Raw genomic sequence first — 12,906 nt, forward strand, 5'->3', positions numbered from 1 at the left:
ATCTGGGCTTGATGGCCACTCAAGGATGACATAATTAATGCAAACATATTTCACAGCAGCAAAAGTCACTGCCAGCAATGAGCCTGCATAAGACTGGGCTTTTCGACCAAACCCCATGGGAGAGAGAGCTTACCGCCCAGACAGGTAGGCATTCCTGAGACTGCAGAGTGGGAGAGACTGCCAATACTGCGCATCGTTGCCCACATCCCTGGCCTAAGAGGAAACTGTATAGGGCCTCTGGGAACAGGAAGATAGGGGCACTCAAGCGGCAGGTACCCTGCGGTCAAGAAACTGCCTGGACGTGAATGAACCCGGTCAACAGCTCCCTGCGCCCAAATCCCGTGGGAGGGAGAACTAAACTTTCAGAGGGCCAGACATGCCTGAAAAGCCAGAAGAGACTACACACTGCCCACATTTCTGACTCTAGAGGAAAACACCTAATGCCGTCTGGGACCCCTGTGAACAGGGGCCAGAGAAAAGGCAGGGCAGGCCCTTCTGGTTGCTGCACTCATGGAGAGCTGAAACAAAGCTCCCAGAGCAACTTCAGGCCCAGGACTGGAGGTAAGACCAACTTTTCTGCTCCAAGCGACCTGCCTGGTGGACTCAGGACACATGCCCACAGGAACAGCTGAAGAAGTGTAGACAGGAAAGACTACACATTGAAAGCAGAACACTCTGTTCACATAACTGGTTGAGAGAAAAGAGGAAAACAGGTCTACAGCACTCCTGAAACACAGGCCTATAAGACAGTCTAGCCGCTGTCAGAAATAGCAGAACAAGGTAACACCAGAGACAACCTGATGGCTAGAGGCAAGCGAAGGAAACCAAGCAACAGAAACCAAGACTACATGGCATCATCAGCGCCCAATTCTCTCACCAAAGCAAACACTGAATATCCAAACACAACAGAAAAGCAAGATCTAGATTTTAAATCACATTTGATCATGATGATGGAGGACTTCAAGAAAGACATAAAGAATTCCCTTAGAGAAACACAGGTAAACATAAATAAACAAGGTGAAGCCTATAAAGAGGAATCACAAAAATCCCTGAAAGAATTCCAGGAGAACACAATCAAACAGGTGAAGGAATTAAAAATGGAAATAGAAGCAATAAAGAAAGCACAAAGGGAGACAACCTTGGATATAGAAAACCAAAGGAAGAGACAAGGAGCCGTAGATACAAGCATCACCAACAGAATACAAGAGTTAGAAGAGAGAATCTTGGGAGCAGAAGATTCCATAGAAATCATTGACTCAACTGTCAAAGATAATGTAAAGCGGAAAAAGCTACTAGTCCAAAACATACAGGAAATCCAGGACTCAATGAGAAGATCAAACCTAAGGATAATAGGTATAGAAGAGAGTGAAGACTCCCAGCTCAAAGGACCGGTAAATATCTTCAACAAAATCATAGAAGAAAACTTCCCTAATCCAAAGAAAGTGATGCCCATAAACATACAAAAACACTACAGAACTCCAAATAGATTGGACCAGAAAAGAAACACCTCCCATCACATAATAGTCAAAACACCAAATGAACAAAACAAAGAAAGAATAGTAAAAGCAGTAAGGGAAAAAGTCAAGTAACATATAAAGGCAGAACTATCAGAATCACACCAGACTTCTCACCAGAGACTATGACGGATGTCATACAGACCCTAAGAGAACACAAATGCCAGCCCAGGTTACTGTATCCAGGAAAACTCTCAATTAACATAGATGGAGAAACCAAGATATTCCATGAAAAAAAATTTACACAATATCTTTCTAGAAATTCAGCCCTACAAAGGATAATAAATGGTAAAGCCCAACATAAGGAGGCAAGCTACACCCTAGAAAAAGCAAAAAACTAATCATCTTGGCAACAAAACAAAGAGAAGACAAGCAAACAAACATAATCTCACATCCAAAAACAAATATAATAGGAAGCAACAATCACTAATCCTTAATATCTCTCAACATCAATCGACTCAATTCCCCAATAAAAAGACACAGATTAACAAACTGGACACACAATGAGGACCCTGCATTCTGTTGCCTACAGGAAACATACCTCAGAGACAAAGACAGACACTACCTCAGAGAGAAAGGCTGGAAAACAACTTTCCAAGCAAATGGTCTGAAGAAGCAAGCTGGAGTAGCCATTCTAATATCGAATAAAATAGATTTTCAACCAAAAGTCATCAAAAAAAATAAGGAAGGACAGTTCACATTCATCAAAGGAAAAATCCACCAAGACGAACTCTCAATCCTAAATATCTATGCTCAAAATACAAGGGCACCTACATACATAAAAGAAACCTTACTAAAGCTCAAAGCACACATTGCACCTCACACAATAATAGTAGGAGATTTCAACACCCCACTCTCATCTATGGACAGGTCATGGAAACAGAAATTAAACAGAGACATATACAAACTAAGAGAAGTCATGAACCAAATGGACTTAACAGATATTTATAGAACATTCTATCCTAAAACAAAAGGATATACCTTCTTCTCACAACCTCATGGTACGTTCTCCCAAATTGACCATATAATAGGACATAAAACAGGCCTCAACAGATACAGAAAGATAGAAATAACCCCATGCGTGCTATCAGACCACCACGGGCTAAAGCTGGTCTTCAATAACAATAAGGGTAGAATGCCCACATGTACATGGAAGTTGAACAATGCTCTACTCAATGATAACCTGGTCATGGAAGAAATAAAGAAAGAAACTATAGACTTCTTAGAATTTAATGAAAATGAAGGTACAACATACCCAAACTTATGGGACACAATGAAAGCTGTGCTAAGAGGAAAACTCATAGCTCTGAGTGCCTGCAGAAAGAACCAAGAGAAAGCATATGTCAGGAGCTTGACAGCACACCTAAAAGAAAGCAAATACACCCAGGAGAAGTAGAAGGCAGGAAATAATCAAAATCAGAGCTGAAATCAACCAAGTAGAAACAAAAAGGACCATACAAAGAATTAACAGAACCAAAAGTTGGTTCTTTGAGAAAATCAACAAGATAGATAAACCCTTAGCCAGACTAATGAGAGAACACAGAGAGTGTGTCCAAATTAACAAAATCAGAAATGAAAAGGGAGACATAACTACAGAATCAAAGGAAATTCAAAAATCATCAGATCCTACTACAAAAGCCTATATTCAACAAATCTAGAAAATTTGCAGGAAATGGACAATTTCCTAGACAGATACCAGGTACCGAAGTTAAATGAGGAATACATAAACAATTTAAACCACCCCATAAATCCTCAAGAAATAGAAGCAGTCATTAAAGGTCTCCCAACCAAAAAGAGCCCAGGTCCAGACGGGTTTAGTGCAGAATTCTATCAGACCTTCATAGAAGACCTCATACCAATACTATCCAAACTATTCCACAAAATTGAAACAGGTGGAGCACTACCGAATTCCTTCTATGAAGCCACAATTACTCTTAAACCCAAACCACACAAAAACCCAACACAGAAAGAGAACTACAGACCAATTACCCTTATGAATAACGACGCAAAAATACTCTATAAAATTCTGGCAAACCGAATTCAAGAGAACATCAAAACAATCATCCACTATGTTCAAGTAGTCTTCATCCCCGGCATGCAGGGATGGATTAATATACGGAAAACCATCAACGTAATCCATTATATAAACAAACTGAAAGAACAAAACCACATGATCATTTCAATAGATGCTGAGAAAGCATTTGACAAAATTCAACACCCCTTCATGATAAAAGTCCTGGAAAGAATAGGAATTCAAAGCCTATACCTATACATAGTAAAAGCCATATACAGGAAACCAGTAGCTAACATTAAACTAAATGGAGAGAAACTTGAAGCAATCCCACTAAAATCAGGGACTAGACAAGGGTGCCCATTCTCTCCCTTCTTATTCAATGTAGTTCCTGAAATTCTAGCCAGAGCAATCATAGAACAAAAGGAAATCAAGGGGCTACAGATCGGAAAAGAAGTCAAGGTATCACTATTTGCAGATGATATGACAGTATATTTAAGTGATCCCAAAAGTTCCACCAGAGAACTACTAAACCAGATAAACACCTTCAGCAAAGTGTCTGGGTACAAAATTAACACAAATAAATCTGTAGGCTTCCTCTACACAAAAGAGAAACAAGCCCAGAAAGAATTTAGAGAAACGACACCCTTCATAATAGTCCCAAATAATATAAAATACCTCGGTGTGACTTTAACCAAGCAAGTAAAAGATCGGTATCATAAGAACTTCAAGTCTCTGATGAAAGAAATTGAAGAAGACCTCAGATGATGGAAAGATCTCCCATGCTCATGGATTGGCAGGATAAACATAATAAAAATGGCCATTTGACCAAAAGCGATCTACAGATTCAATGCAGTCCCCATCAAAATACCAATCCAATTCGTCAGAGAGTTAGACAAAACAATTTGAAAATTCATCTAGAATAAGAAAAAACCCAGGATAGCTAAAACTATCATCAAAATTAGAAGGACTTCTTGGGGAATCACTATCCGTGATCTCAAGCAGTATTACAGAGCAATAGAGATAAAAATTGCATGGTAATTGTAAAGAGACAGACAGATAGACCAGTGGAGTAGAATTGAAGACCCACAAATGAACCGACACACCTATGGTCACTTGATTTTGACAAAGGAGCCAAAACCATCCAATGGACAAAAGATGGCATTTTCAGCAAATGGTTCTGATTTAACTGGAGGTCAGCATGTAGAAGAATGCAGATCGATCCATGCTTATCACCCTGTACAAAGCTTAAGTTCAAGTGGATCAAGGACCTCCACATCAAACCAGATACACTCAAACTAATAGAAGAAAAAGTGGGGAAGCATCTGGAACACATGGGCACTGGAGAAAATTTCCTGAACCAAACTTCAGTGGTTTAAGCTGTAAGATCAAGAATCGACAAATGGGACCTCCGAATCAAACCAGATACACTCAAACTAATAGAAGAAAAAGTGGGGAAGCATCTCGAACACATGGGCACTGGAGAAAATTTCTTGAACAAAACACCAATGGTTTATGCTCTACGATCAAGAATAGACAAATGGGATCTCATAAAACTGCAAAGCTTCTCTAAGGCAAAGGACACTGTTGTTAGGACAGAAGGACAACCAACAGATTCGGAAAAGATCTTTACCAATCTTACAACAGATAGAGGGCTTATATGCAAAATATACAAAGAACTCAAGGTGTTAGACCACAGGGAGACAAATAATCCTATTAAAAATGGGGTTCAGAGATAAACAAAGAATTCGCAGCTGAGGAATGTCGAATGGCTGAGAAGCACCTAAAGAAATGTTCAACATCTTTAGTCATAAGGGAGATATATGTGTGTAAATACTCCATCCATGTCTTCTAAATGACTTATAAATTGGAAGTGTTACAGAGATGGGCTGGGAGTGATGGAAGGAGCCACAGCCTAAAAGAAGAGATAAGAAAACCCTCAAGGCCCAAATCTGTGATCACGGTGTTTATTACAGAAACAGAAATAAAACTAGGAACCAAGGACTTCAAGTCTAATCTGATGTGACTACCTTTCTTGAAGTTAAGATTGAACACCTTTGTGGCGGTTTGAATGAAAATAGCCTCAGAGATCACAATATGTATAAGTTTAGAAGTTCTAAAAGCTAGTCATGACCTTGGTGTGTAGGTTTAGATAGTGTCCAGATTGGAATCCTGATGCTAAAGACTTAGTAAGACACAAAAAAAGGAGTTGAGAATTACTTAGGGCTAAGGCTATCTAGGTGCTGCAAGGGCAGCACAAGGACATCTGCTGTTGCAATGCAAGGCTTATAGAGAATTCAGAACTGCCATTCAGGGGTAATTAAAGACTCCATGAATAAACTTAGAGAAAGGTTAGACAAAAGGTAGACAGAGAAGCGCATCAGGGATGGTTTGAGAGCTGGTTTAGTAGATCTCCTTGGATGACTACTCTGGTATTTTCCCTTATGGGACCCTTCTTAGTTTTGCTTCTGCTTCTGATTATAGGTCCATGTGTGTTAGAGAAACTAGTTAATAGGTTTGACTCCTACAAAAAGATAGAGATGCTCAACAAGGTTGGTTTGAGTCTTGGTTCACTCGGTCTCCCTGGATGACTACCCTACTCTCTGCTATATGGCTGGGCCATTACTAATAATTTTCTTGGTTTTAGTTTTTGGACCCTGCGTGACAAACAGGTTAATTGCTTTTGTTACAAATCGAGTGAGTGCTGTGCGGTTGATGGTTCTGAGACAACAGTACCAGTCAGTTAGGACAACTGGTGAGACCAAATACGAGACTTGATATCAAAATTCTAAGAAGGGAGAGGCAAAGATTAAAACAGAGACTGAAGGAACACCCATTCAGAGCCTGCCCCACATGTGGCCCATACATATACAGCCACCCAATTAGACAAGATGGATGAAGCAAAGAAGTGCAGACCAACAGGTGCCGGATGTAGTTCGCTCCTGAGAGACACAGCCAGAATACAGCAAATACAGAGGCGAATGCCAGCAGCAAACCACTGAACTGAGAATAGGACCCCCGTTGAAGGAATCAGAGAAAGAACTGGAAGAGCTTGAAGGTGCTCGAGACCCCAAAAGTACAACAATGTCAAGCAACCAGAGCTTCCAGGGACTAAGCCACTACCTAAAGACTATACATGGACTGACCCTGGACTCTGACCTCATAGGTAGCAATGAATATCCTAGTAAGAGCACCAGTGGAAGGGGAAGCCCTGGGTCCTGCTAAGACTGAACCCCAAGTGAACTAGACTGTGGGGGGGAGGGCGGCAATGGGGGGAGGGTTGGGAGGGGAACACCCATAAGGAAGGGGAGGGGGGAGGGGGATGTTTGTCCGGAAACCGGGAAAGGGAATAACAATTGAAATGTATATAAGAAATACTCAAGTTAAAAAAAATTCTAAGATTAGAATTACTTAGTAGAAGAAGAGGGGAATGAAAGGAAAATTATACAGATTTAAGGTTTAAAAATATGAAGTTAAAAGAGTATGTTTCAACTCAGGACTAAACACTGTGAAAAGCAAGTCCAGGCAGCCCCGCCCTGCCGCTAGAACTAACAGACCATAAAAGGAAAGGAATGCAGAACAGACCAGGAGTACTGGATCTGACTCACAGGCCACCTGGCAGGAAGAGATAAACCCCCAGCCCCCGACATCCAGGACGCGCCAAACCTGCCAATGTGTGTAGCTATACCTTATTACCTCATCATGTGAAATAGCCAATCATATGTGAACATGTCCATGTGCCTCGTTTGAATCCACCAATCCCCGTAACTATGCATCTGCTTCTGTACGCCCGCTTCTGCTTCCCCAATCCCTATAAAAGCCCCATGCTGGAGCTGCTGGGCGCGCAAGTCCTCCGAAGAGACTGTGTGCCCGCAGGTACCTGTGTTTTCCAATAAACCCTCTTGCTGATTGCAAAAAAAAAAAAAAGGAAAATAGCCTCAGAGATTCATATGTTTGAATATTTAGTCTCTAGTTGGTGGAACTATGTATAGAGAATTAGGAGGTGTGGCCGTGTTGGAGAAGGTGGGTCACTGGGAGTGTGCTTTGGGGTTTCAAGAGACTCATGCTATTTACAGTTAGTGCTTTCTGTCTCCTGTTTGTGTGGTGTGAGCTCTCAGCTATAGGTTCTAGCTAACTGTCCTCATGTTTCCATACGCGGAAACCATAATCCTCTAAAGCCCTAATCCCAATTAAACACTTTCTAAATTTCCTTGGTCATGGTGTTTTGTCACAGCAGCAGTAATGTAACTAATACAACAGTTTTCTGAACTTCTTCTCTACTATTGTCTTTTTCTACCTAGCTTTATGAATCTAGCAACAAGAGATCATACTCCTATGAATCAAAACTACTTTAATTTTAATTTTCCTTAACCTGAAGTCCTACTAAGATTCTCTAATGCAAAAAGTTAATCTGTAAACACCCTGTATCTCTAACCCCACAGAGCAGCTCCAGTCCCCAGGACAGTAACAGAGTGTTTAAGATGACAGAGTTCTCACAGGCTGCGAGATTAAGCCGTGGCAGAGGTGTGTGGCTTGCAGCTAATTGTGTTTGGTGGCTTTTGCCTTCCACCTGTTTGGGATCGAGCCTCAAGAGACTTCTCCTTAAGTGCAGGTGTCTACACACTTTCTGGAGATCACTGTTGGTCAATTCGATTTGGTTCTTAAAATTTGTTATCCTCACATGAATCTAAAGTTTAAAAAAATAGTTTGCATTAGTAGCTAGAAGGACTGAGTCGAAGCCTTGGATTTTTAAATGAGTCATATAGGCACAATGTCTATCTAAGAGTAATAATATTAGCTTTAAATATTTATCATTATATAAAAATTTATGTCAATTAAAACCTTAAATCTGTAACAATATATAAATCTTGTGCCAATGCAAGAAATTATAACTTTAATTTTGTATCAATTATAAAGATTTCTATCAATTCATAGGCAAATGGTTGGAACTGGAAAATATCCTGAGTGAGGTAACCCAATCACAGAAAAACACACATGGTATGCACTCATTGATAAGTGGCTATTAGCCCAAATGCTTGAATTACCCTAGATGCATAGAACACATGAAACTCAAGATGGATGATCAAAATGTGAATGCTTCACTCCTTCTCTAAAAGGGGAACAAGAATACCCTTGGCAGGGAATAGAGAGGCAAAGATTAAAACAAACAGAGAAGGAACACCCATTCAGAGCCTGCCCCACATGTGGCCCATACATATACAGCCACCCAATTAGACAAGATGGATTAGGCAAAGAAGTGCAGGCTGACAGGAGCCGGATGTAGATCTCTCCTGAGAGACACAGCCAGAATACAGCAAATACAGAGGCGAATACCAGCAGCAAACCACTGAACTGAGAACGGGACCCCCGTTGAAGGAATCAGAGAAAGAACTGGAAGAGCTTGAAGGAGCTCGAGACCCCTTATGAACAACCATGCCAAGCAACCAGAGCTTCCAGGGACTAAGCCACTACCTAAAGACTATACATGGACTGACCCTGGACTCTGACCTCATAGGTAGCAATGAATATCCTAGTAAGATCACCAGTGGAAGGGGAAGCCCTTGGTCCTGCTAAGACTGAACCCCCAGTGAACGTGATTGCTGGGGGAGGGCGGCAATGGGGGGAGGATGGGGAGGGGAACACCCATAAAGAAGGGGAGGGGGAGGGGTTAGGGGGATGTTGGCCCGGAAACCGGGAAAGGGAATAACACTCGAAATGTAAATAAGAAATACTTAATTTAATAAAAAAAGTAATAAAAAAATAAAGATTTCTATCAATGTAGTTATATGACTATTTGTTTAAGAATAAATTTAGTAACGTATCTCACCTATTTCTTCCCTGTTCAAAATTATGAACATTTCCAAATTATCTCTTAAAACGACAACCTATCTATAATTTATAAAATAACTAAAACCAGACACCCAAACCCAAGGGAACAGGATGACAAGTGTGTACAGCTTCTTTCTGTTGAAGAGGGATGAGGAAAAATTTTTCATGGGGTGGAGAGGAGAAGGAAATGTAGAAAATGTGGTCAAACTTAAGAAAGCTAGCTTCATTATCTGTTATCTAGTCTAGGTATATTTAGAAGGCTCAGGACTTCACTGAAGTTTAGACTGAATCTCTCTGAAACAATGAATGAACCAAGTCTATGGAGAATTAGTTGTGATTTTCGAAATTGTTTTGGGAGGCAGGTAGCTAGAACACCAGGTCTTTGTAGTGTCCCTGTGGATCAGTCTTGTCAGGGTTGTGCATTTTGTAATATATGAATCTTACAACCCAAATTCTAGTACTCTTAAGCTTATTGTATGGATTCTGTAAGGAACATAGATCAGTTAAGGGTGAATTTTTTGTTTCTTGTGCGAGCAGATGAAAGACAATTATATTTTTATGTGTTGATTTGATCAATAACCAATTGTAATAAATAACCAAATTGTAATAAATCTTCATTTATATCATAAAATGTAAAAAAAAATTTGCCCTGTAGATTCAAGGTTAATTCCAAAGAATAATTGATGATGACAGTAAAAGTTGACTTGAATGTACAATAGTAGTTTCTAGAGGTCGGCAAGTATGAGGGAGTGGGGGGCAGGTGAAAAATGGACACATTTAGATAAATACTAGTTCTCTTCTTCACAGCTATATGGCTACAGTTTCCAACAATCTGTTATATATTTGATGAATGAAAAGTAAGAGGAATTAGAAGGCGTTAAACATAATGTAACACTACAGTAAAAGATATATATATATCTGAGGTTGTCCTCTGATCTTTGTATGCATTATGTGGTCTTTTCGTGTACAAAGATAGAAATTGCCAAGGAGGTGTGTCAAGGAGGTCATGGAGCACAGCAGAGAGAAGGGGCCATAAGAGGAGGCTGAGAGTTGAAAAATGGAAAAACGGAATGGTAAGCTCAATAAGAGCAAGAGTGAGTGAAGAAGAAGGTAGAAGTGAGCTTGGGACATTGCAGGACTCACCTAAGACAGATCTGAGGAGCTATAAGAGGGAGATACAGAGAACTGTATCTTAAGCATACAAATGACTCATCTTTAAAAGGCGTCTGGAGAGATAAGACATGGTTAGATGAGGGGGTCATATGTACTAGGAGACCAAAACAGGAGTTAAGAATATCAGGATATTCAGAACTTAACACTGTTAGTACTCCCTTTAGTTTAAGTTGGTGCTTTCCTCAGTATTACTTCAGGCTCAACATTGTGTACATGGGTGTACAAAAGTGCTAGGTTAGGTGACTTCCTCTAAATAAGTAAAGTAAATAAACTTGGTTATGGAGAAAAAAGGAATCAACACTCAGAAGGTTGTTAGGCAAAGACAAATCATGACTTCCTGTTATGAATATTCAGTAAAACATATGCCTTTTTGAGATATGCAGCTAGCAGAGGACAAGGCTGTATCTCCAGAGGGTTTGTGTGTCTCCAGAGTGAGGTAACATACTGAAGGAAACAAAATACGCAAGAGTGGGTACTGGAAGGAGAATTTACTTGGGCTTTCAGACAATATTTCCATTATTTTACTCCAGAGCTGTTGTGAACAGTACCTAAGGTGGGGCAAAGGATGGGATACTTACCTTCTTGTGCCCAAATTGTCTGACCCAGGCAGATCACTGGAAGAGAACCCATTGGTGAAAATTTAGCCCACTTGTACACAACTTCTAGTACAGATACTCCTGCATAATGAGTTCAGAACAAACGTATGTATGTATGTATGTATGTATGTATGTATGTATGTATGTATGTATGTGTGTGTGTTTGTGTATCTACTTTCTATATCTATCTACCACATATCTATTATCTATGATAATTTTTAGTCATTTCTCTATTATCTATTATTTGTCGTGTGTGTGTGTGTAATGTATGTATCTGCCAGTCAGTTTCAATAATTTGTGTATTACCTACCTTTCTTACATATATCATCTACATTTGTCTGAATATCATTTGTCTAGCTTTAGCTTCCCATGTATTTATGTATATTCAAAATAGTGCTTTTTACAAGATAACCACAGCCTTAGGAGTCACTCTTTTCAATCCTTTAGTCTCCCCTCAGCAGTCATCATGAAGCCCTAATAGTACATCATGGCTTGAATAGGGGCCATCAAGCCCCACAGCTCAGATTTGAACAGAGACACAGTTATAGCCACTTCAGCAGAATGCTAAGGAAATTAAACTATCCTTGGCTGCCACTAAAATCACCTAGTCTTCATGTTAAGAGAGAGTCTACCTTTTGTGGGAGACATTTCTTCCTTTCTAACTCACTTCCATTTCAGCACTTACCAAGACATAGGAAGGTGTTGTCCTGAGGGGCCATGATGCTGATATGGCCTCAGACCAGTTAGCTTCTTGTTTGTGTACATTCACAGACAACAGATACTTGTGAGTCAGTAAGACCAACAGGATGTGTGTTGTCTCAGTTCCTGACCACTAGATTTCTACACCTGTTGCTCCATAGCAAAAGGAAGTTTCTCCTTGAAACACTTATTTCTCCGTTGCTCTTGGTTGGACTATTTGAAGAGAGCAAAAAATCCTTCAGTTTATATTTCACACAAGAAAACAATGTCCAGTGGTGTTCACATTCCTGAATCTCTTTTTAATTTTTAAAATTAATTTATTGTCTTATATATTACATCTGGATGTTTCCCCTCCCCAATTTGGCACCTTTATAACCCTTTCCTCCGTTCCCTCCTTATACACTCCTCTGTTTCCTTTCAGAAAAGGGCCAGCCTCCCATAAATATCAGTCAAACATGACATATCAAGTTGCAATAAGATTAGGCACCTCATTCATATTAGGGCTGGACAAGGCAACCCAATAGGGGGACAAGGGTCCCCAAGCAGGGAGAAGCAACAGAAACAGCCTCTGCTCCCTATGTTTGGAATACCACAAAACAAAAAGCTACACATATATGCAGAGGGCCCAGGTCAGTTCTTCTAGGCTTCTTGGTTGTCTTCAGTCTCTGTGAGCCCCTGTGCATTCAGGCTCGTTGTCTCTATGAGTTTTCTTGTGGTGTTTTTGGACCCTATGATTCCTATAATTCTTCCTTCCCTCTTCCACTAGATCCCAAGAACTCTGCCTAATGTTTGGCTGTGGCTCTCTGCATTTTTTTCCTTCACGTGCTGGATGAAATCTCTCAGATAACAGTTGGGTTAGGTACCAATCTATGAATATAGCAGAATATTATTTGGCATAATGTCACTGACCTTTTCCCCCAGTTCTGTTTGGTTGTATGCCTTCTGGGCTATCAACCCTCTGGTGTCTGGTCCTCAAGGCAGTGTCAGAGATGATACACTTTTTTTTCACCTTTATTAACTTGGGTATTTCTTATATATATGTCGATTGGTATTCTGTTTCCCGGTTTCTAGGCCAACATCCCCC

General features: G+C 40.2%; 1 protein-coding gene across 1 annotated transcript in view; it reads right to left on the reverse strand.

Annotated features, from left to right (window-relative positions):
- Fcar (Fc alpha receptor) overlaps window positions 1-11,876 on the reverse strand; it is a 34,105-nt gene extending 22,229 nt beyond the window's left edge. Inside the window, exons 1-2 of the mRNA NM_201992.1 lie at window positions 11,809-11,876; window positions 11,106-11,141 (exon numbers count right to left, since the gene is read on the reverse strand). Coding sequence (NP_973721.1) covers window positions 11,106-11,141; window positions 11,809-11,842 — 70 coding nt within the window. The 5' untranslated portion in view covers window positions 11,843-11,876. The remainder of the gene's footprint in view (window positions 1-11,105; window positions 11,142-11,808) is intronic.
- Between the last annotated feature and the right edge of the window lie 1,030 nt (window positions 11,877-12,906).

The sequence above is a fragment of the Rattus norvegicus genome, chromosome 1 (genome assembly GCF_021556685.1).
Source record: "Rattus norvegicus strain SHRSP/BbbUtx chromosome 1, alternate assembly SHRSP_T2T, whole genome shotgun sequence".
Classification (NCBI taxonomy): Eukaryota; Metazoa; Chordata; class Mammalia; order Rodentia; family Muridae; genus Rattus; species Rattus norvegicus.